Source organism: Boleophthalmus pectinirostris, unplaced genomic scaffold (genome assembly GCF_026225935.1).
Source record: "Boleophthalmus pectinirostris isolate CB_2022bp ecotype Guang Dong unplaced genomic scaffold, ASM2622593v1 HiC_scaffold_23, whole genome shotgun sequence".
Taxonomy (NCBI): Eukaryota; Metazoa; Chordata; class Actinopteri; order Gobiiformes; family Gobiidae; genus Boleophthalmus; species Boleophthalmus pectinirostris.
Window position 1 is genome coordinate 30,734,849 of NW_026571207.1, and position 25,332 is coordinate 30,760,180.

At 38.8% G+C, this 25,332-nt stretch overlaps 1 protein-coding gene across 1 annotated transcript in view; it reads left to right on the forward strand.

The window, feature by feature from the left end:
* Positions 1-14,348: 14,348 nt before the first annotated feature.
* Positions 14,349-25,332, forward strand: part of gpc4 (glypican 4) — an 88,057-nt gene continuing 77,073 nt past the window's right edge. Inside the window, 1 exon segment of the mRNA XM_020917855.2 lies at positions 14,349-15,177. Coding sequence (XP_020773514.2) covers positions 15,021-15,177 — 157 coding nt within the window. The 5' untranslated portion in view covers positions 14,349-15,020.

Below are 25,332 nucleotides of genomic sequence, written 5' to 3' on the forward strand. Positions count from 1 at the left end.
AGGAGGAGGACGAGGAGGGGGAGCATGTCACACCGCTCAAAGCTCATTCACGTCCGATTACAGGCACAGCTCCGGCCCTCTCCTCCGCCTTTTGTTGTGTCCACTCCAGAACGCCGCTAGCCCCAACAACCTGCTCCCATCTGGGCCAATCACGGGCCTCATCTCAGGAATGCGCCGCACAAAGCCAGGAATGTCATTTGGATACGGACACCCCCCACTGTGGCGTCTCAGCGCACACACACAGACGCACAGGGACCCAAAAACCAACGGGTCGTGTGCAGAGACGAAGGACAAATGAGCCACTAGTCCAGGCATGCCCCAAACACAGGGGGTAGAGGAGCCACTAAAAGTTAAGGTGATAATGATAGTATTTTGAAGACAATAAAAAGGAAAGTGTGTAAGGATCGGGGTTCTTCAGGTATGAGGGGAACTTGAGAGTGAATTTGGAAACAACAACACCAAATATGAGACAAAACTGGGGTCTGACCAAGACTAAAACGCCTAAATGATTCAAGATTTTTACATTTTACATTTATATAATAGATGCATCAAGAATTTCAGAATTCTGGTCATTGCGCAATGCATACTGGGAAGTATTTCCCGAAAAAGTGAGCATCAAACCGCCATGTTTGTTTTCCCATTGGGATGCGTCTATTGACAAAGTCGATCTTTTCAAGTCTTTTGAACCATATCACTTTTGTTTTCTGGTTCTGATATTGTCATATTTTAGTTTTGGGATTCAAACATAGTAATTGTGTGGCTGTTGGATCTTAACAGAGGAAAATGGCTCGAGAAATTTGTGTGCGATCTGCATAAATGCAAAAGAGAAACAGATGTGTGTGACTGCAAACCTCTGTTCAAACTGTTTCCCTTCCCAGCGGAATTGAAAAATAGTGAAAGGTGAAGGCGATGGGCAGGATTGATCCACAGGAAGGACCAAAAAGGAAACCTTTGGATGCCTAAATCATCCCAAGTCTGCAGCGAACATTTTGTATGTGGAGCACCAACAAAGCGGGATCCAGTTTGTTAAGTGAGAGATACAGAAGACAAACAGGCTGAACTCGCACTTTCTTGTTCTTGTGGTTTTACAGCAACATTACATCTTGGTCGCTTTGCAGTGGAAGGTGTTTCTTGGCGAACAGTTGGTGCCTTTCGGTTTGGCTTTGACTTATTAAATTAGTAACAAAGGTGGAGTGAGGGATCGGGGTTTTGCTTTGATGGCGCTCCACATACAAAATGTTCCCTGCAGCCAAAGGTTTCCTTTTTCATCTTTCCTTTGTATCAATCCTGCCCATTGCCTTCGCTTTTCACTATTTGTCAATTCCGCTGGGAAGAGAAACAGTTTGAATGGAGGTTTGCAGTCACACACATCTGATTCCCTTTTGCATTTATGAAGTTCGCAAACAAATTTCTCGAGCCGTTTTCCGCTGTCAGGATCCAACAACCACACAATTACGATGTTCGAATCCCAAACCTAAAATTTGACAATATCAGAACCAGAAACAAAAGCGATATGGTTCAAAAAACTAGAAAAGATTGGCTTTGTCAAAAGACACATCCCACTGGGAAAACAAATGGCAGTTTGATCCTCACTTTTTCAGAAAATCCTTCCCAGTATGCATTGCACAATGACAAGAAGTCCAAAATTCATGATGCATGTATTGTCTTTTCATCATTTTGATATGTCACTCAAGGTGAAACATAAACTCAAACATAACACTACCCACATTACATTATGTTACATGAAACTTTCTCAGGTATTCATATTTTCCCCAACTGTTGCAATGAAACGCATTTACAACGGATGTCAGAAGAAGTGACTCGGATTTATCGACAACTGACATTCAATAAAATGCAGGATAAGATTCCATGTTGGACTGATTGGTTACTTGTCAGTACAATAAAATAATAATACTCATTGGCTGTCAGTGTAATTCTTCTGTTGTCAAGGAGTTTTCAACAGTATTTTAAGTTTTAAAAAATACATTTGTAGTTTTTTTTCTTTCAAATTGTGTTCATATTTTTGTTTTTGGATTTTAAGTGTGAGCTAATTTAAGTCTAAACCCAGGACTAAAACTAGACTCATGTAAACCTGTGACCCCTGCACTAATTTGGGACTCTTCTCAGACAGAGGAGCCCCTTTAGCTCGGCCCTCACAAGTCCAGACATGCTCCAGACCCAGGGAGGAGCGAGGAGACTGTTATAAACCTATTTACAACTAACAAGCATGTTTAATTAGATGGCTAAAATGAACACGAATATATTTTGATATGAAAGTTTAGATACCCAAAAACTACAACTAAATAAATCAAAATAAAGAGCAAATCCATTAGTTGACCAGTCCCAGTTTTGAGCCCTGTGTCCCCTGTCCCAGCAGATTTACCCAAAGGCAGTGATTTGCCCCAGTTTTATACAAGAATGTCCCTGGTGTCCCTGTTTTGACCAAATTGATCCCTGCCAACAGTAAAGAGAGGCATAAATTCTCATTTGCTTTGGTAAAATACAGAAAAACTGCTTAAAAATGACCAAAACCTAAAGAAAATGTGACTATACTGACTCACATGTTAGTCATAAATGCAGAACAATTTTCCTTAATTACGCACTTGTTTTACAGTTTTATTATTACCAACCAACGCAAACTGGAGATGTCCCAGTTTTTTATTTTGAATATCTGGTCATCTTAACATTACAGCTTTTACAAATTAATTCATAATGATAGTACAATTATATAGCATCTTTCAATACACACATTACATTATTCATTCACTGCATACTCGAGGTGGTGCCGTATGTGACATTAACAAGTCCGCGACGTGAGCAGATCTGACCTGAGTTTTGCGTCTTGGGCAGTGTAGACGGAAACGCTACGACGGAGCGTATTTAACTTTTCCACTCTGGAGGGTGGTTTCAGATTTTTGCATTTTTAAGCCCCCAGAACACTGTCACCGTCTAAATGAAAGGTATTTCCAATAAAATATTTTGTTGTTTTTACCCGCAAACAGACCCTTAAACAGGACCATGAGCCACTCCTGAAAATGTCTTGACAATCTTAAAACTTTTTTGACTGTGCTTGCTAATATGTGCATTGTGTCTGTGTATGTAAACTGCTGAACATTCCACCATAAAGACACGTGTAGAACACCCCCAGCGTGAAGCCACTACAAAGTATCAATAGACTCCATTTTGAGAACCTCTGATCATTTCAGAGATTTAATATATTGTTCTGGATTATAACTTTCTGAAGGTGTCTGCTACCTGCATAAGTCCATGGAAATAAAAATGTAAATTATACTTGGAAACAATGTCTATAGATGGATACTTTTAATGCCGTATAGTGGAATTTTACAGCCAAAGCAGCAACATTTATATGGAAACAAACAGGTGAGGCCCTACTAAGTAAGAGTCAAGTTTGTGTGAAGATGCAAGCCTACTCACAGTAACAAGACATGTTTTTGTAAGTTTTTCAATACTATAACAACATCCTAAATGGAAAAAAAAAAAAAAATCTGAACTAAAAAGTTACACGGTGGGGCTTTAATCGATATGACAACAGTCTGAAATCCATCAGAATCCCCTCTTTGAAAGTCATATCACGTGTGTAGTCCAGGTCTATTAGGGGATTTCTGTCTGCGTGGTCTCTCCCTAAACTATTGGCTCATCTCGACTCAGATTTCCCAATATTTTCCCTGCGCTGTTTGCTTTTTCTATTCTCAGAAGCAGTTTGTTTTACTGTACCTTGACCTTTGACCTCTGCGCCACTTCTGTTTTTGTTACATTAGCAAAGACGATTCATACGCCACTGGAAAATGACTCCAACATTCCCCAAACGCATCAAAGAGAAACATGATATATTCTCATGCTCCGACCTGGTCTGCTCTTAGTTTAGTCCTGGTTTAGACTGGATTTGGAGATTAGTCCTGGTTTAGTCCTGGTTTAGTTCTAGTTTAGTCCCATCTTTAGTCCTGGGAAAAGAACTAGTTTACTGCTGGTTTAGTCCTGATCTATTGCTCTGGCTTACTTTTAGTTTAATCTTATTTTAGGCAGGTAAGTCCTAGTAGTAGTAGTAGTAGTAGTAGTAGTAGTACAGGTTAATAATAGTAATAGTACAGGTTAGTTCTATTATTAGTATTAGTAGTAAAGGTAGTAGTATTAGTAGTAATAGTGATAGTGATAGTAGTACATGTTAGTAATAGTGATAGTACAGGTTAGTTCTAGTATTAGGATTGGTAGTAGTACTAGTAACAGTAGTAGCAGTACAGTAGTAGTAGTGGTAGTAGTAGTAGTAGTAGTAGTAGTAGTAGTAGTACAGGTTAGTCCTAGTAATAGTAGTAGTAGCATCACTGCATCTGTAGCAGTAATAGCTATGTCTATTAATGTGATGGTTATATGACACAGTACTTCATAGTACAAGAGTCTAGTACTAGAGTATTAGTAGTAGTAGCAGAAATTGTAAGATTGTAATTTTTATTTTTCATTTTACTACTTACTCTACTCTAGCAGTAGTACAAGTACTAGTAGAAGTAGCAGTAGTAGCAGTACAGGTTGGTCCTAGTAAGTAGTAGTAGTAGTAGTAATAATATTAGTAGTAGTAGTAGAAGTAGTAGCAGTAGTAGTAGTAGTAGTAGTAGTAGTAGTAGTAGTAGTAGTAGTAGTAGCACAGTAGTAGTACAGTAGTATCTGTAGCAGTAATAGCTATGTCTTTTAATGTGATGTTTATATGACACAGTACTTCATAGTACAAGAGTCTAGTTCAGTATTAGTATTAGTATTAGTATTAGTATTAGTATTAGTATTAGTAGTAGTAGTAGTAGTTAGTAGTAGTAGTAGTAGTATTAGTAGTAGCAGAAATTGTGGAATTGTAATTTTTATTTTTCACTTTACTACTTACTTTACTACTAGTAGAAGTAGCAGTAATAATACAAGTTAGTCCTAGTAAGTAGTAGTTCTTAGTTCTAGTACTAGAGTATTAGTACCAGTAACTCTATGTAGTAGTAGTCTCTATTGTAATTTTTTACTTTTTACTTTGCTAGTCACTCTACTCTAGCAGTAGTAGAAGTAGGAGTAGTAGCAGAACAGGTTAATCCTAGTAAGTAGTAGTAGTAGTAGTAGTAGTAGTAGTAGTAGTAGTAGTAGTAGTAGTAGTAGTAATAGTAGTAGTAGTAAGAGGTTAGTCCTGGTAAGTAGTAGTAGTAGTAGTAGTATAGGATAGTCCTAGTAATAGTAGTAGCATCACTGCATCACTAATACTTATGACTTTTAATGTGATGGTTATATGACACAGTACTTCACAGTACAAGAGTCTAGTACTAGAGTATTAGTAGCAGTAACTGTTTAAGTGTAATGTGTACTTTTCACTCAGTACTTCCTCTCCTCTCTGTCCCCAGCCCACATAGTTTGAATAGCTCCCCCATCTCTCCGTGTGTGTCATGTTTATACAACCAAACAATCTAGTGTATATCCCCGTCTCTCTGCAATTACCAGTTTCCATCGACACGTCCGCTGTATACTTACGTCTGCTCCTTCCACGCTCCAGTCTGCGCGTACATGCAGAGCTCTATCAAAGTTTCAACAGGAGCTTTTTATTGTCCTTCATAATAACACTAATGTAGCCGCCGCGTTGCTCACTTCTCTTTGTTTACGTTACGGGGCAGGCCTGTAATTTGGGCTCCTTGGATACTGTTGAGCTAGCCCCCTTTTTAAGCCCGAGACACAACGAAACGAGCTGAATATGGCCGAACAAAGACATGTTTGTACCTACAGCTCTTGTTTTTTGTTGAGATGAAAATTACCTTGTAGATAGTTGTAAGTTATAGGGACTCTCCAACCACCGAGTGTGTTTTTGCAATAGAGCAGAACGGTTTCATTTCGGTGCGGTTATCTTTACAGTACAGTGACATTGCAATGTTTTCTGGGAATTTCAGGAGGAACATGATGAGTTACACACATACAGTACTTTGGTTGTGCAGAAAAGCTGACTTGCTTATTGATTAAAAGGTCCTATATGACACAAATTGTGAGCTTTAAAGGTGCATTGTGTAACGTTTCTGATGGAGGGTCCGTCAAATGCTTTTCTTCGTGCACACGTTATTGCTTCGTCTGGAATGTTTCACAGTGTGGCATTAAACCTTTCTATGTCCCTTCATGGAGACCAACCCAGACCAAGTTACAGGTCAGATCTGAGGAGAGGCGACCCCGCTCACAGTCAGAATGTCTGTTTCTCTAGGTATTTTTGAACTATAAAATCTGTAACGTAATAAATGTAAGGCAGAGCTTTTTAATGTCATACTGTGGAACATTCTGGGCAGAGCAATGACATATCCATTGAAATAAGCAGGTGATGGACCCTCAACCAAAAAGTTACACAATGAACCTTTAAGATACAGTATGTTGTTACCTCCTCAGAAAACAAACCTGGAGTTGTGTTTTGTTTCATTCACACATGTTTGAGTAAGTCTTTATTATTAGTCTGTCTACATTTCCAAAGCTCAAAATGTTCCGTTCCACCTTGTGATGTCATGAAGTGGTAGTTTTTAAGTTAACACCTACTTTTTACCTTTAGTTCAGAAGAGACTGACAATTCCAAATGATTCCAGTGAAGGTGTATGGAGTTTAAAAACACAGTGGAGCACTTTGTGCATAATCACAAGGTGGAACAGTGTTTTCAGTTTAGGTTTGGCTGAGGTACATTTTGTTTCCCAGCTTTTTCCCAAGTAAATTTAAGTTGTTTGGGTTTACAGCAGACATATCAGACTCAGACCCGGGGGCCAAATTAGGCCTGCGATATAATTCTATTCAGTGTTGGGGAGTAACAGATTACATGTACTGGAGTTATGTAATCAGAGTACAAATTATGAGTAACTGTATTCAGTTACAGTTACTGTTTCAGTGAGTGGTAATTGGATTACAGTTACTTTGTTGAAATAAATGGATTACATGGTGGTATTTTCCTGTTTTCACATTTTGGGCTATATCCCCTCCCTTTTTTTTTTTTTCTCGGTAAGTCCACTCATTGCCGGAAACTAAACCAGGTCTAAACTTGAGCTAAACTTGAGCTAAATCAAGATTAAACCAGGACTAAACCAGGACTAAACCAGGTCTAAACCAGGTCTAAACCAGGACTAAACTTGAGCTAAACATGAGCTAAACCAAGACTAAACCAGGACTAAACCAGGACTAAACCAGGTCTAAACCAGGACTAAACTTGAGCTAAACATGAGCTAAACCAAGACTAAACCAGGACTAAACCAGGTCTAAACCAGGACTAAACCAGGATTAAACCAGGACTAAACCAGGTCTAAACCAGGACTAAACCAGGATTAAACCAGGACTAAACCAGGTCTAAACCAGGACTAAACCAGGACTAAACCAGGACTAAAACCAGGTCTAAACCAGGTCTAAAACCAGGACTAAACCAGGATTAAAACAGGACTAAAACAGGTTTAAACCAGGACTAAAACAGGACTAAAACCAGGTCTAAACTAGATCTAACCCAGATCTAAACCAGGTTTAAACCAGGGTTTAAGAGGATTTAACAGGACTAAACTGTCAATAATATTTTTTAATATGGTTAAGTAAAATCTGGGCTTTTTATTGTCTTTTATCAGATAAAACATCTTATGTTACGATATCCTAGTCTTTGCTTCTCTTCAGAAAATCAAGTAATCCTAAGTATTCAGATTACGTATTCAGTATTCAGATTACTTAAGTAATTTAATGGATTACGTTACAAACTACATTCTGGGGTATGTAATCTGTAATCTGTAGGAGAATACATTTTAAAAGTGACCTTCCCAACACTGGATATAATTATATTTGGCCCACAAGATCCTATCAAATACATATTAGAGCTGGCCCACCGGTTACAGATAGGCTATACAAACATGATTTATTTAACATTTTGTCATTATTTTATATTATACTTGTTCTGAATTCAATGTTTAAACAAAATTATTATTAAACATTTATTTTAATAAGAAAAGTTTTAACATTACATATCTTGAAAGAAGCGAAAATACGCAGATGTTGTTGAAATTTTTCAGTAAATGTTTAGTTTAGCCCACAACTTAGTCCCAGTTTTTACTTTTGGCCCTCTGTGAGTTTGAGTTTGACACCCCTGCTTCACAGTGTATGCCTGCTAAGATAAAGCATCAAATAAAAAAGGACAAAATCTAAAGACAAAATACCATATACATACAATATATAACTTACCTAATTAATCTATTTGATGATGAGTTGAAAATGTAAAAAGACACATTCAGCCCATTTACAATAGAAAAACCCTTTCTCCTTTCAAACAGGATATATGTGTGTTATCTGTTCAGGAGTTCTTGGCTTGGAGCAGGTCACTGGGACAGTCCTGTTATCTGCAGTGATCAGGGGTTATCAGAGGTGCTGACTGCTGCGGTAACAGACCTGATTTAGGTAATAATGGATTTGGAGGGAGTGAGGGTGAAAGAGGCGGGAGACGAGTAATAGTGACACCAGTGAATGAAGTCAAAGTGGACTGTTTGGGCTGGTTGTTTTGCAATACTGATATGTACTAGGTCAGGTTGTGTGGTACTCTGTGAGCTCATGACAACTCTGCGTAAACCCAATTACTCAGACCGTGATTTAAGGCCATGATAGAAGAGATAGTGTTGAGGAAAATAGCCTTTTCCTCGCGTGTTCGTTAGTTTCTGCTTAGACAAAAACTTACACTTGAAATAGAAATAAAGTCCAGATAATTTACTTATTCCAAAGTCATACTTGTACAAGGAGTCTGTGCTGACATTCCCATGCAGAGACTGAATATTTACGCCTATACAATGATTTTTCTACGCAAACTATAGTGGGAGGCGACCGTGGTTTAGACTTAGTGCCTCTTCGTTGGTGCACAGACCAGCCAGGCCTCTTGGCACGTGGCACAATCTTATCCGATTGTGACAAGGATCCCACAGATTCATCTCACTCCTCTTACGGGAGCGTCTTGCTGGTCTGATCAGGGTGATGAGTCGTGAGTCTGCATATCCCTATCAATAAGTCCTTGCCCTATTTAGTTATTTGATTTGACATATAGATAGAAAAAAATATCTTTTACATGAACTGAACCTCTCTCTGCATCCCTTATCTGTAATCTAGTCCCTGTTTTCTGGGTCATTGTATAGTGAATTCTAATAGTACAATAATAAAATATAGCAGTACATCAATAACATCATAGCAGCAGTTATACACCACCTAAGCCTAGTTTTTTATCCTAACAATAGGGTAGTGTAGTGGACTGAACAGAATGGCAAAGACAAGGTATAATAATAAGTTTAAATTTAATAAAGTCAAAAAGATATAATCTAACAAAGGCTCAAATTAGGCAAATTATTAACAAAAAAAGCTGGGCCCAACTGGGGTAACTCAAAATCAAACTGAACAGAACAAAACGAACCCAACCAGACAAAGGAACAGAGGTGTTTAAATACCTAAGGACCAACTAAAGCTAAACACAAGAGGGAGGAATTACACTAACTAACTAACTAAACCAATAACTTAATCAAAGTAACAAAAAGGCAAATAATTATAACACAGAAAATAATAAGTGATAATAACGTGACCTTAACACAAACTAAACAAACTAACTTAGTAAAACAAACTAAATAGTGCTTCTTAATTAAGAAATGTACTGTATTTTAAAAGTCCTTAAAGAAGAATTTGCTCCAGTAGAGGTGTATTGCATGAGGAGCTCTTTAGGTCAAAATACATCAGCTGCTTGTATCTAATTAGAAAGAATTGTATTGTCTGATAAGTAGGAAGTGCACATTAGCATGCCAGTTGTTGTTAGCTTTATCTGAGAAAAGCGCTTATAAACTCATTGTGGTGACTACTTAGGACGCTCCAAATGCATAAGGTAAGAAATAAAAGGTAAAAACCAGGCCACCTGTTTGGTCCATTCATGGGGTTATAGTTTTGCATAGAGAACATTCCACAATATGGCATTAGAGGGCGTTACAAGGCAAGTTACAAGTCAGATCTGTGGATGGGTGAGCTAGAACATAGGAAGCATGTGTGAGTTTCCAAGTATTTTTAAGCAATACAAAACACTACTGAAGTAATTGAATTAATGCCAAAGCTTCTTTCAGTTGAGGCTCCTCGCTAAAGTAAAGCCCTACCTTCCACGGGCAGAGTTTGAAAAAGCTATCCATGCTTTCATAACATCACGCCTGGACTATTGTCATTCTTAGACCAGGGCTCCCGGCAGCACTTAAAACACATCCAGAACGCTGCAGCTCGTCTGCTGACAAATACTAAGAAACGTGAACACATCACACCTGTTCTGTGTGACCTGCACTGGCTCCCTGTCTTATATCGGGTGCAATTTAAAATGTTATTAATTGTTTTCAAATGTTTGCACTCTATGGGTCCAGTCTATTTGAGGGAGTTACTGCAGCCCTGCCCTCCGCCCAGAGCCCTGAGATCAGCCGACCAGCTCCTGTTGGTCGAGCCCAAAACTCGGCTCAAGACGAGAGGTGACAGAGGCTTTTTCTGTGGCAGCGCCCAGATTGTGGAACAGCCTTCCTCTTCCTGTCAGATCCTCTCAGACTGTAACACAGTTTAAGACTAGACTGAAAACTCACCTCTTCTCCCTGAGTACATGTAGTCAGGCTATCTTGGTGTTTTTATTGTAGTTTTCACATGTTTTCTGTATTTATGTATTTGTATCTGTTTCTTCTGTTTTTGTTGACTTGTATGTGAAGCACTTTGGTCAGCTGAAGTTGTTTTAAATGTGCTATATAAATAAACTTGAATTGAATTGAATACATAATAAATAATTAATGTCATATGTGGATCATCCGAGGCAAAGTAATAACCTTGCATCTTTAAAATCCAATCCAGAGTTACTCAAACATATGTGAATGAAACAAAACACAACTCCGGGTATATTTTTGATGAGGTAACAACATTGTAACAGCTATAATTGGTAAAATCTCACAAGAGTGGATAATATAGGACCTTTAAATAAATATTGTGCCTTAATTTAGCATGACCTTTCAGTATAACTTACTTGTCAATATATTTGCAGATCCAATGTCCAAAAAAGTAGGTCTGAACTGGCTTTAGTCAATTGCCTGAATAAACAGCATCATACTATAAACCCCTCTCCACTTTATTGGCCCTCTTTCCTAAATTAAATCTGGTTATCTCTGGGGCAAATTTGGTGTTTGGGGTCCTGAATTGGTCCCTAATAAAACCTTTGTTGAATGCAGTTATTTGACATTAAGGCAGTGAAGGCATCATGGTGAGTTCAAAGCCCTTTTATCAGAGCATTTATCTGTACTCTGAATGTAACAACAGATAACAGACCACTGTCAAGCCATGGGTCAGATGGGGGTCTATCTAAAACCTGGAGATAGGAGTATTTGGTCATCTGGTGCACTGTTTACAATGTACTTAGTTTAACTGGTCTATGGTCCTGGTACTTTAGGTTCAGGGCTGGTTTAGTCTGGTTCAGGAGAAGGTCTGGATGGGTTTAATCCTGGTTTAGTCCTGATTTAATCCTGGATTGGTCCTGGTTTAGTCCTGGTTTAGTCCTGTGTTTGGTCCTGGTTTATTCCTGGTTTAGTCCTGGTTTAGTACTGTGTTTAGTACTGTGTTTGGTCCTGGTTTAGTCCTGGTTTAGTACTGTGTTTAGTACTGTGTTTGGTCCTGGTTTAGTCCTGGTTTAGTCCTGGTTTATTCCTGGTTTAGTACTGTGTTTAGTACTGTGTTTGGTCCTGGTTTAGTCCTGGTTTAGTACTGTGTTTAGTACTGTGTTTGGTCCTGGTTTAGTCCTGGTTTAATCCTGGATTGGTCCTGGTTTAGTCCTGGTTTAGTACTGTGTTTAGTACTGTGTTTGGTCCTGGTTTAGTCCTGGTTTAATCCTGGATTGGTCCTGGTTTAGTCCTGGTTTAATCCTGGATTGGTCCTGGTTTAGTCCTGTGTTTGGCTCTGGTTTATTCCTTTTTTATTCCTGGTTTATTCCTGTGTTTGGTCCTGGTTTAGTCCCAATTTAGTCCCGGTTTAGCCTTGGTTTAGTCCTGGTTTAGTCCTGTGTTTGGTCCTGGTTTAATCCTGGTTTAGTCCGGTTTAGTCCTGGTTTAGTCCTGGTTTAATCCTGGTTTAGTCCTGGTTTAGTCCTGGTTTAGTCCTGTGTTTGGTCCTGATTTAATCCTGGTTTAGTCCTGTGTTTGGTTCTGGTTTATTCCTGGTTTATTCCCAGTTTAGTCCCAGTTTAGTCCCGGTTTAGTCCTGGTTTAGTCCCGGTTTTGTCCTGGTTATGTCCTGGTTTACTCCTGATTTAGTCCTGGTTTAATCCAAATAGAGTTCAGATTTATTTCAGCATGTTTTGGTCTATAGGTCAGTTCTTGTTTGAGTTTTTTACTTTAAAGTCAAGATATTATTCCATTATCAGCAGAGGCGGCGCTACCATTAGGCAAAAGTAGGCAGCCGCTTAGGGCCCCCGAACCTGGAGGGCCCCCAAAACAATTGCCCTTGCCATTACCACTAATGAGCGAGGTCTCAAAGCAATTTGACGTTCTTTCAATATTCTCAACATTAAATGAGAGTAGTTTACTGTTAAAAAAAACACTCAACCAAAATAGTATCTGAGGGTTAAATCTATTTTAACTGTCAAAGCATTCCCCCCTTTCACATTAGAATGGACTAGTCAGCTTGACCCTGATTTGAACATAATAATAATCATATGTAATGGATGTAAACAAAAATTTATTTGTACTAGCAAAAAAATAAAACTACTTTCAGCTCTGTTTTTTCTAGTAGGCGACCAAACTAATAAGACAAGTTTCCAATCCACCCTAATTCAAATAGAAATGTGCGTGTCTCAAGAACAAAGGGGAAAAACAGACAAGATACATAAAACAATACAAAAAAGAAAAAAAAACAAACAACATAACAGTGCATTGTAGTGAGGGCCCCAAACTCAAGTCCGCCTAGGGCCCCAAATTGTTAATTCCACCACTGAATATCAGCTACAAGAAATCTACAAAACATATAATAATATTGATCTTATAACCAAATTATCAAATTTAGGGGCAGTTTTTTGTGATCGTTCAGTGAGTTTTGTAAAAGAGTAAACTGTCTGAGCTTTAGTTTCCATTCTACTATCGTACTAAATGTTATAACCAGCTATTCTAATTTCTCTTAAACAACGAAGTCTTAAAATACAAATTGCAGTCTGAAAATCCTAGTTTACAGTCAGTGTTGGGGAGTAACAGATTACATGTCCTGGAGTTACATAATCAGAGTACAAATTATGAGTAACTGTATTCAGTTACAGTTACTGTTTCAGTGAGTGGTAATTGGATTACAGTTACTTTGTTGAAGTAAATGGATTACATGTCCCTTTTTTTTTTTTGGTAATTCCACTCATTACCGGAAACTAAACCAGGTCTAAACTAGAGCTAAACTTGAGCTAAACCAGGTCTAAACCAGGACTAAACCAGGACTAAAACAGAACTAAAACAGGACTAAAATGGGACTAAAACAGGTCTAAAACAGGACTAAACTAGGACTAAAACCAGGTCTAAACTAGATCTAAACCAGGACTAAACCAGGACTAAAACCAGGTCTAAACTAGATCTAAACCAGGTCTCAAACAGGTCTAAACCAGGTCTAAACCAGGACTAAACCAGGACAAAAACCAGGTCTAAACTAGATCTAAACCAGATCTCAAACAGGTCTAAACCAGGTCTAAACCAGGACTAAACCAGGAGTAAAACAGGTCTAAACCAGGACTAAACTAGGACTAAAACCAGGTCTAAACTAGATCTAAACTAGATCTAAACCAGGCCTAAACCAGGACTAAAATGAGGTCTAAACTAGATCTAAACCAGGCCTCAAACAGGTCTAAACCAGGTCTAAACCAGGATTTAACAGGATTTAACAGGACTAAACTATCAATAATATTTTTAATACGGTTAAGTAAAGTCTGGTCTTTTTTACATTTTTCTTTTACCAAACAAAACATCTTATGTTACGATATCCTAGTCTTTGCTTCTCTAAAGAAAATGAAGTAATCCAAAGTATTCAGATTACGTTACTCACCTAAAGTAACATAATGGATTCCGTTACAAACTACATTTTGAGGTATGTAATCTGTAATCTGTAGGGGGGAATACATTTTAAAAGTAACCTTCCCAACACTGATTACAGCACTGTGGTTCGTATTATCTCCCCATTAATAATATTTTCACAACATGTGGTTTGATAAGGACCCATATCTCTTTGTTGATTCAAAAGGGTAACTCCACCTCTCGCTCCACTCCTGATTTTCTCGCCGGGTAACTCCTGCGTCTAGACTTCAAACCTGTTTTTACGCACCGGTTCCACGCTCCGCGCTCCACCCCGTGTGTTCCGCCTCTCCTTCGCCTTTGTCCCCGGAACTTGCGCTTCGGTGCGGGCTGCATTGGGCTGTCCACCGCCGCGGCTTTCTGCTCGCATCTGGATCCACACAGTCCCAGCTACTCTCCAACCAACTCAACCAACTTTGAACGCACAGCCGAGACGAACTGCCCCGCTTCACGCCGCTAAACCTGGACAGAAAAGACTACAGATAACCGCGTACGGAGGAAGATTAAACACTCTCTGGCTACTTTTACACCGTGTTTTGTTTTCCCGTGGGTCATACTTTCGTCGATACCGTGAGGCAGCAGCTGCAGAGAGGAGCACAGATTGTCGCCTCAAGTTAGAAGTTTTTCACGGCTGTTTTTAACTCCGCCGTGTTTTTACGCACAAACTACTGGTAACTTCTAAACTCACACCGACACCGTGTTCGCTTGTAAATGTTAAGGTTTACACTGATTTAAAAGCGAGTTTCACTTTTTTCTACACTCGAAATAGTTTTGAATGAAGTTTCTGTTGAGTTGAAGCCAATGTCTCCACGAAGAAACTCAACGTGGGATTAGCGCAAACCTTGTCCTAGCTTTTACGAACGCACCTGGCCGACTACGTTTTGTGATTTTACGTATTTTCGCGTGGTACTTTTTGCTCCCGACACAATGAAGTCACTGTTGTTGCTGTCTGTGGCTTGCACTCTGGTTGCCTTGACTTTTTCAGCCACGGCGGAGCAAAAGTTGAAAAACTGCAACGACGTCCGCGCGGCGTACAGCTCCAAAGGATTCAACATCAACGACGTGCCCAACAAAGGCGTAAACGGTAAGATTTTGGTTAAGTTTCGTAAGACTATTGTCGCCCAAGGGCCCGTTTTTAATCCTACAGAAAGGGTTGTCTGGGGCCGGGGTTGAAAGCTTGGGACCTTGGGACCCGGGGACCCCCCACAGGCCTTGTATAGGTGTTCTTGTCTCTCCACGCAGGGGTCTCAAACCAAGGTGAAGGAACAGCTGGTGGTACGCACTTTTGCAAATCAGGTTTTCAATACAATACTTTTAAATACTATTATTATTATTACTACTACTGCTACTAATAGTTCATACATGGTCTTCATTGGATTTTTCTGTAGCTCCAATAGGCCTACAACTTGTACTTAAATCAAAAAGTAAACAAAAACACACCAAAATTACACTTAGTTATGTTAAAAAAAATATTTTAAGGGTGCAGCCAGACTTGTTTCCAAATGTAGACTTGGTTTGGTCCTGCTCTAAGCCCTGGTCTAGTCCAGATTCCAGGTTTAGTCCCAGTTTGGGGAGAGTGGATCTATCAAAATGTCATTAATGGTTCGCGTACATGGCCAAGATGTATCCATGTTTTAGTCATAAAAATTGTAGCTTCCTTGGAGAGGCTTTTCTGAGCACTGCTTTGAAAGATTGAGAAGCACTGTCCCAAATCAAACCAGGAATGTGTTGAAACCAGCCAAGTTAGCCCCAAGAGTGACCCAGGCTAAAGGGCATCTCCTCTGCAACACTGTGCGTTTTTGTTCACCTCACAGCACCTCACATTACAGTCACCGGTGTTTTCTATGGTTAAATAATATGCACATGTTATAAGCTAATGTGGTGGCTCTGAAATTTTGGGTTAAGTCTTTTTTCCAGTCTCAGTAAAAGTTACACTATCAGTTATAATGACAACTTAAAATATCTTGGTCTTTTGGGTTAGACTATTAAGACTGACCACGATACCAAATATTTTAAATAGTTGTAAGTGTAAATTTTTGTGTACTTTTTGTCAAGTTATGTATTTGCCAACATCGCTGACAATATAGCCACTGGGGCTGGGAATCGCAGGGTCCCTCACGATTCGATACGATACTCACGATACAATAATATCACAATACAGCAATGATTTTCAGCGATATATCACGATTTTTATGAGCCAAATACATTTCAACAACAGTATTTGTCCAACCATGACTACCTGTGCAAAGTCAATATGGAATAAATTAATCGTAACGGGTAAAACAATGATTGTGGCAAATGTATTGTAGGAACAGACACCTAAATTGTAGCACTATCACAAAATAATTCACTAAAAAAGAAAAAAAATACTCAATAGCTACTGAGCTGGCAAACCCTCCACCAGAAAAGTTACATAGAGCACCTTTTAAATGTTCACGCTTTAGTCCCACTGAACTTTTACCCAAATAAACGGTTTATTATCATGCCTGCTTTATTTAACTTCGACTGATTTCATTCTCGTGACGGGTACAGACGTCAGTGTCGTACAGTATGTCAGTCTGACAATACAAAATTTAGTAGGGATTGGCGTAGTAGAGTAGCTCACATGCGGAAAATGATCTCGTGAGATTTTTTGAGAAGTGTTGTTTAATAGTCGGCTGGCCAATGTGAGCAAAAATATTGGATAAACTAAATGAAACTGTGAACTGAACTCCACAATTTATTCATCTTAAATTATGCTAATATCTCTTTCTCGTTCCCGTGGACCCAGTCGCGTGTCTCGTCTTGTCTCGGGGAAGTTTTGTCTCGTCCCACCAACTAAAATTTTGTAATTCAAGATCAGTACAAATTAAAGGACCCATATTACGCTTTTTAAAATGTATTAATTTATTTTTTGATCTGCGTTATAATGTCGTTTCCTGATCACAAACATACCTGGAGTTTCATTTTGTTACACTGACACATGTATAATGCACATACCCTGCAGATTTCAGCTCATTAGAATCATTTGGATAATTTCGGACCTAGAATGGCCAGTGATTTCGGGACAAAAAAGGTCAAAAGTAGCTGTTAACTTGTAACTTGTTAACTACTGCTGCGTGACGTCACGAGGTGGAAGAGAGCAGTTTGAGCTTTGGAGATGTAGACAGGGTTTCTCAAAAATGTGTGTGAAAACAAAACGCAACTCCAGGTCTGTTTTTGAGGATGTGACAACGTTGTAACACGACTGAAAGAATCAATTTAGCATAATATAGACCCTTTAACCAAATTTGTATCTATTTATTGCCAACCTACTGTACAAAACTCAGTGACAGTAGTTCCCTTCTGGTTTTGCTGTCAGAGTTCATGTTGCGCGCCCCTGTTAACAACAATACAGCTGTTTTGGTGCATGTGCTAAAAGTTGCAGGACATTGTTAGCTGGGAGGAAGCTAACATTTGGGTTTGGTTTTCCCTGGCCAAAAGTGCAGCTGCCAGCGGTCTGCTCGGTGCGACTGGGAGTAAATATAGGCTTCATTTAGGAAATAGTTGTAGCTCATTCATAACAATAAGCTCCACAATCAGCTCTGCTCCCCACTGGAACCACCGGGGCTGTTTATTCTCACGCTTCCTCTCGGCGCTCTGTGAAGTGTGGGCAGCCGGTAGTCATTTAGTCCATAGTGTAACGCTAACTACAGATAGATACGCACAAATACATGGAGATTTTTGTGTGCAAGATGCATTTGGAGTTGAATGATAAAGACTTAAAGGTCCTATGTTGCACAAAATTGATTCTTGTGAGCTTTAGACCATGTTAGAACGCAGTTACCTCCTTTAAAAACGTGCACGCTTGTTGTGTTTTGTTTTGGCAACCCTTTATTAGTCAGTCTACGTCTACAAAGCTCAAAATGCTCTCATCCACCTTATGATGTCATGTAGTAGCAGTTTTCAAGTTAACAGCTCCTTTTGTTTAGCAGAGAATTGCAATTCCAGCACTGTAATCATCCAAATGGTTCTAGTATAAAGATGTATGGGGTTTAGAAACAAACCATTTGATTTGCAGGGTTTGTGTGTTAAATGAAGCAAAACACAACTCCAGGTATGTTTTTGATAATCGACATTATAACGTAGATCAGAAAATAGCATAATATGGGCCCCTTTAAACCAAGACGTACTCTGTAACCTTGAGTAAAAGTATTGCTTGTGAAGTAGTCCTTTCTACTGCAAAAATGTTGTTAGTAAGTACTATGGGAAGAGTCATTTGTAACTTTTATAGTGCTACAATACTGCAGGAGTGGTAAGTGTTAGTACTATTATTACCAAACTACTTCTGCTATTACTACTAAAAACCACTGAGTAAACCTTTCTTCATTCACTCAGTCAAACCTGTAGCGTTTCTCAAGCAGAAATCTAAAAATCTTAAAGCAAATGTTTAAACAGTGTGGCACAATAAATAAATGAACCAACTTAAATGTCAAAGATACTGATGCTTTAAATCCATTGGTTTGAGATTGGTGAAAAATGAGCACTGTTGCCATAGCAATTAACAATTCACAATGAAATATTAGCTTTTGAGTGGCAAAAAGTCATCAAAATGTCACCGAAACACATGAATGCTTTTTGTCATTGCATCCTACCCTCTTTAAAGCAACTTTTCTGTAGGTCCGTCACCTTCTTGTCTCCATGGAGATGTTATTGCTTTGCCTGGAATGTTCCATAGCGTGACATTTAACACATGTATATAGCATTTCTTATCATTATGTGATTATATATCATTATGGGTGTTTCTATTGCACAAAAATACTGCAATTCTCTTTGTGAATGGGGGCAACTCTCCACAGAGCTGACCTGCCATGTAGCCTATAATTGTCTCCCTTGTGATAGAAAGGTTTAACCTCTACCTTGGAACATTCGAGACAAAGCAAAAACATCTCCATGAAGACGAGCAGGTGACGGACTCTTCACCAGAAACGTTGTGGAATGCACCTTTTGAAAGTCAGTTCTTTTGTTTGTAATGTTCTCCAGATAACTCAAGTGACTGCGAATTTCTTAACGCAAAATAAGTTAACTATGAAAAATGTGTGGATCTGTCCTGTTATTCTTTCATTAGATTAAAAGTTAAACCTACAGAGGTGAGAAAGCAGTTTGAATGGGCCTCATCATGAGTTCACTTACTGTGGTCTGATGCAGGAGCTTGTTAACACAGGACGCCCCGGTAGAGGACGGGGGAGGAGGAGGAGGAGGAGGGGAGGAGAGGGGGAGGAGGAGGGGCTGGAAATTCCTTCGGTCCCTGCATACTTCAAATCCCTCCTTCTCTCATTTCCTTTTCATTTTTATGGTACCTTAAGTGAATATGCACACATGAGTTCATTTCAGATGGGACAGGTTTTTTTTTGTTTGTTTGTTGTTGTTTTTTTACATTAATTTAAGTCCGTTGTTTACTTAGATGCAAAAAGTAGGACATGGAGGAGATAAGTTAAAGGTCATTTGCGTAACTTTTCTGGTGGAGGGTCCGTCACATGCTTTTCTAAGTGGAGATGTTATTGCTTGAATGTTTCATAATATTGTAATAAACCTTTTCTGTCTCCATGGAGACCAAACAAGACCAAGTTACAGGTCAGATCTGTGGAGAGGCAACCCGCTCACAGTCTGTTTTTCTCTGTATTTTTGAGCTATAAAACCACCTGAATAAATGTGAGCTTGACCTGTTTAATGTCGTACTGTTTAACATTCCAAGTAGAGTTAATCACATATCTATAGAAACAAGCAGGTGACGGAACCACAACCAAAAAGTTACGTAGTACGGCTTTAATATTTTAATCCACGCGTTTCAATGGGTTGACATTTATTGGCGATTTTTTATATTTTTGAAACAATTTTGCAGTAAAAACATGCTGATCTAAGTCTTGCGTTTTTGGTTAAAGGACACAGGGCCCATTTGTTAGAGCAAAATGGACCATGAAAATAGCTGGAAGTTGGCTGACTGCGTTCACAGACAATTGATTACTGCGTAGGGAAAATATATAGAAAATGTGTTGCAACCAGCTGCTAGACACTCCATCTGTGACTTACTATTCAAAGATGTGGCTATTGGCTCTAAAACTTAAAATATTTCTCAATGAGGTTAGACACTGGATCTTTCATTTGCTAGTGATTGTTTTTTTTGTTTTTTTTTAAGGTGAACTATGTAACTTTTCTGGACGCCAACTGCTTGTCTACCCGGAGCTTTGCCAAAAATGTTAGACAATATTAGACAGTTTTAAAGAGACCTCATAATAATCTATTACCATGGAGATTTACAGATTACAGATCTGATGTGAGAATGCATGTTTTTCAAGGTATTATCATTATTATTATTGTTATGAGCAATAAATATAACTATACTGTAATGAATGCGAGGTATATAAGTTTAATGCCATGCTTTGGAACATCCCAGGCAAAGATACCTTGATACATAGGGCACGATATAATACATTTCTTGATACAGTGCATTTTTGATTCGATACCATAAATTTCAACCCAAATTGATACGGTTCAATAAAAAATAATGGCTAAATCACGACTGTAATTCTAAAAGTCTTTGTTAAACAAGTTCTTGCGCAAAGTTAATATGAAACACAAACATTTTAATCATCAAAACAGTGAAAATGTCAAATGTGTCGCATGAACGAGTTTCCTTCCTCTAAACAAGCAACAAAACTGTAGCGCTGTAACAAAATAATTAAGTAATATTTCCAAAAATACAGCAAACGATATCGATACAGCATCATCACATTAAACAATACGATATATCGATACTCAATTTCCATGGATTTCATAGGGCACCTTTTAAGTACCAAAAATGACTATTAACCTTCCAATTAAACGTATTTATTATTTTTGTTTTTCAGTAGGCTGACCTGTATACATGGCCTAGTGACGTCGCTTGCCTGTCTCCATGGAGTTAAATAAGTTTAATGCCACACTACGGAACATTCCAAAGCAAAGCAATCTCCATGGTGACTGGCACTTGGCAGACCTTGCATAGAGCGCCTTTTAAATGTCTGTCTGAACATTCACCCGAATAAACCGTTATTATCATTCACGCTTTAATCAAGTCTCAACCGCTTTAATTCTCGTGACAGGTATACGGCCAATTTGTATGTGTCCGTTTCATCGGCTCACACGTCTTTTATGAGTTTACTTTGCACATTAAAAGACCTCCTTCCTACCCCTCACCATTAGCATAGCACTGGGGCGCATCCACTGCCTTTGTTTTTGAATGCGTGCGATTGTGATGCTAAATATCATTGAGAAACTGCCGAGATCGTCTGCATAGGGCTTGTTCTAATTGTGAGGCATCTGTATGTGGTGAAAGGGTGAACACGAATGAATTAAGCTCACGTCAACGCTCCATAGTCTGAACACGTGTCTGCTGTTTGAGAATAGTTTGGAGGTTGCGTCTTGAGTTAGCCTGAAGCGGAGAGTTCAGTGAGTCAGACTTGGTCACTGATACATGCTGTTGATAATTGGACAAAAACATGCACAGCTATAGGCAAAGTATGAGTGTACAATGTAAGAAGATATGGGGGGATGCTTTACTGTAATTAGATAAAAAGTTAAATTCCGATCATTGTTATCTCAAGAGAATATATTCAAAAATTACAACCATGGTGGTTTGCAAGTTGTGGTTTACCAAAGTAAGCAGCCTTGAAAGTGCATTGTGTAACTTTTCTAATGGAGGGTTTGTTAGATGCTTTTTTCCATCAAGATGTTATTGCTTAGTCTGCAATGTTTCACAGCATGGCATTAAACCTTTCTATGTTCATGGAGACCCAGCTCGAGCGTCCCATTCTCTTGCACTGTGATATATTGAGTTAGAAAGTCAGGATCTGCTGAATGAAACCAGCTGGAGATCACCTGGAGATGTAGTGGTACATTTGTTGGTGTTGCTACCACCAGTAGATTTAAATGAGATGGAAGGACTTACTATGAAAACAATGTTGTCCTCCAAATCCAAATGGTTTAGGAAATCTTAAGTCTATCTCAGCAATTTCTTGGTTGGCCTGTTGTTGTGATAGTTGTGTATAAATCAAAAATCGAATTGCTATGGCAACGCTTGTCATTGAAATCGCCGAGCCCAAATTATAGTTCTGCGTCGACTCAAAGCACACTGCCGCCATCACCTTGTCACTGTTGTTTTTGATTTATGGATCTGTGTTGAGGTCTATTTGCTGTGAAGTAATTCACCGCCACAACGCAAGGAGACTAGGATTTAAAACTGGCGTTCCTGTATTCAAATTGAAGCAGGAAAGCGGAGTACCGGAAATGTATGTAGAGCAGATGTAGAGCGGACAAATCACAGCCCTTATTGTCTGCGTTGCTTCCCCTTGTTGACTGTGTAGTTTCGACGTGTAGTTAGAAAATTTCGGAGGTGCACATCGGTCGACGCAGACGCTCTACAGAGGGGGTTCGTGGCAGTGCAGACTCTCTGCGTCGTGATGCAGACGATTTTTTTTTTTATGTATATAGATTATTTAACTAAGTTTCATAAAGAGTACAATTCAGGGGGACTTTCCAGCTGGTTCCTACTTCATGACATCACAAGGTGTAACAGAGCATTTTGACCTTTGGGGATGCTGACAGACTAATAATAAAGTGTTACTCAAACATGTGTGAATGAAACAAAACACAACTCCAGGTGTGTTTTTGAGGCGGTAACAACATTATAACATGGTTTAAATCTCACAAGAGTCTAGAGTCAAGAGTTGAGCGTACTATAGGAGCTTTTAACTTGCATATTGCATATTGTTGCCTATTGTATTGCATAATCTTCGAGGTTATTCCAGGCCTCTACAGTATATGCCTCTGTAACTGAAAACACAGATTTCTTATGTTAAGTTTTAGTCTGAGAGCCGTGGATGTCCTGAGGGTGAGCGCGGTTCTGATTAGGCTCCAGACAATTTTAAAAACACGCCATGTCATTGCTGAATAATGCAGTGACGATAGAGCTGGTGATGTCTGACTAGGCCCTGAGGGGTAATATAAGATTTTTATTATGTGGAAGAAATGCATTTGTTTTGAGTCACACCACAGAGGCATTAGATCAACAGTTTACACCAAATACAAACTGAATACATAAATAGAATACAGAGGGGTTCCTGTTTAAAGGGCCCATATTATGCTATTTTCTGAGCTATGTTGTAATCTTGTTTCCTCATCACAAAGATACCTGGAGTTGTGTTTTGTTTCAGTCGCATGTTTAACACACAAACCCCGCAGATTTAGGCCGATTTCTCCACTCAAACAGAAAACTTTGTTCCACCTTGTAATATAGGAAGTGCGCCACTGTAGTTTTTAAACTCCAGACACCTTCAGAAGCTTCGGATGATTTCAGCCCTGGAATTGCCAACCTCTACTGAACTAAAGAACATAAACTACCACTTCATGACCTCACATGATGTAACAGACCATTTTCAGCTTTGGAGACTAATCAAGGGTTACTCAAACATGTGTAAAAGAAACAAAACAACAATTCCAGGTATGTTTTTTAGGAGGCAACAGCATTATAATATGACTAAAAGCTCACAAGAGTCTATTGCCAAATGACATCACAAAGTGGGACAGAGTGTTTTCAGTTTGAGAGAAGAACTCAGCCTAAATATGCAGGTTTGTGTGTTTAAACGTGTGAATGAAACAAAACGCAACTCCAGATATGTTTGTGATGAGGAAACAACATTTTAACTTAATCAGAAAATAGCATAATATGACTGACTTTTTTTCAATATACACAAACTAGCCTTTCTTCGTCTTGTTTTGAAGTTCATTTGGAGAAGACGATGCAGGTCACGTGACGTACAAGATTTAACCGTAACCACCTCTAACGCCACAGTTTGCCTATTAGTACTTTGGCCTTTTAGATAATCTCACCGTTCTTTGTAAGAGGAGATATTTGTTGCCATGTGGTGGTACTTCCTGTACGTAAGTCCACTGAGCGAAAGGAGGTGGTTTTGTCATTGAAATCCTGCTCAAATCACGTCCAGATGTGATGGTTTATTTGAACTTGACTCTTGTTTGTCAGATCTTCACTTTGTAAGGGGTCAAACTGCAAACGCCAATCCCCTCTTCACCAAAACAGGGTCTGATCCGGAGCTGGGGTCTCACAGCGGCTTACATGCATTAATTACAATCGTGTGTTTGTTTCTGTGTTCACTAAATCAGGAGAATTATGTTTGGCAGCTGGAGGAGCAGGCAGAGTGTATGACATAGCTGTGGTCAGTGCTGGCTGTTTATAAGAGGAATTAAACAACTTAGAATACCATCTACTCAAGTAAATGTACGGCTACTGCGTAATGTCCTAAATATACTCAGAGATAAACTGGCTATATTAACTTTTACCATAAGTCTAAAGAACTACTACTACAGGAACTTACTGATTACTTTCTTTGCTATTCACGTTTGTCTGTTACTACTACAGTAGAACTTCAGTACTGCATCTTAATTTCAAGAATCAACAAATTTCCTTATACTACACAATTGCCACTTAAACTGTTAGTACTCAATTAGGGTTGTACAATATATAAAAAAACATCAATCAACAATATTGGCTCATGCAGTAAAAAATATTGAAGATAAAAATCTTGACAATTCTCCGTTATAGAGAAATGTACTGTTTTTGAAAGAAAAACTGGCAAAATGCCTTATTAAATTCTACATTAGACTTAGGTTGGTTCTGGTTTTTATTAAGTTTTTATTTTGACCCAGATTGACTTGTAAATGAAGACATTTTATGAACTTAATGTACCAAAATATCACAATTATATCGTTATTGCCATAGAAAATATAGTTATCCAATAGTACATATTTTCTCATATCCTATGCAGTGCCACAGCTGTGGTGGTGGTGCTGCTACTACTGCTGCTACTACTGCTGCTACTACTGCTGCTACTACTGCTACTACTACTGTGGTGACGACTACTACTACTACTGTGACTACTACTACTACTACTACTGTGACTACTACTGTGACTACTACTACTACTACTACTGTGACTACTACTGTGACTACTACTACTACTTCTACTGTGACTACTACTACTACTACTGTGACTACTACTACTACTACTGTGACGACTACTACTACTACTACTACTACTGTGACTACTACTGTGACTACTACTACTACTGTGACTACTACTACTACTACTGTGACTACTACTACTACTACTGTGACTACTACTACTACTACTGTGACTACTACTACTACTACTACTGTGACTACTAC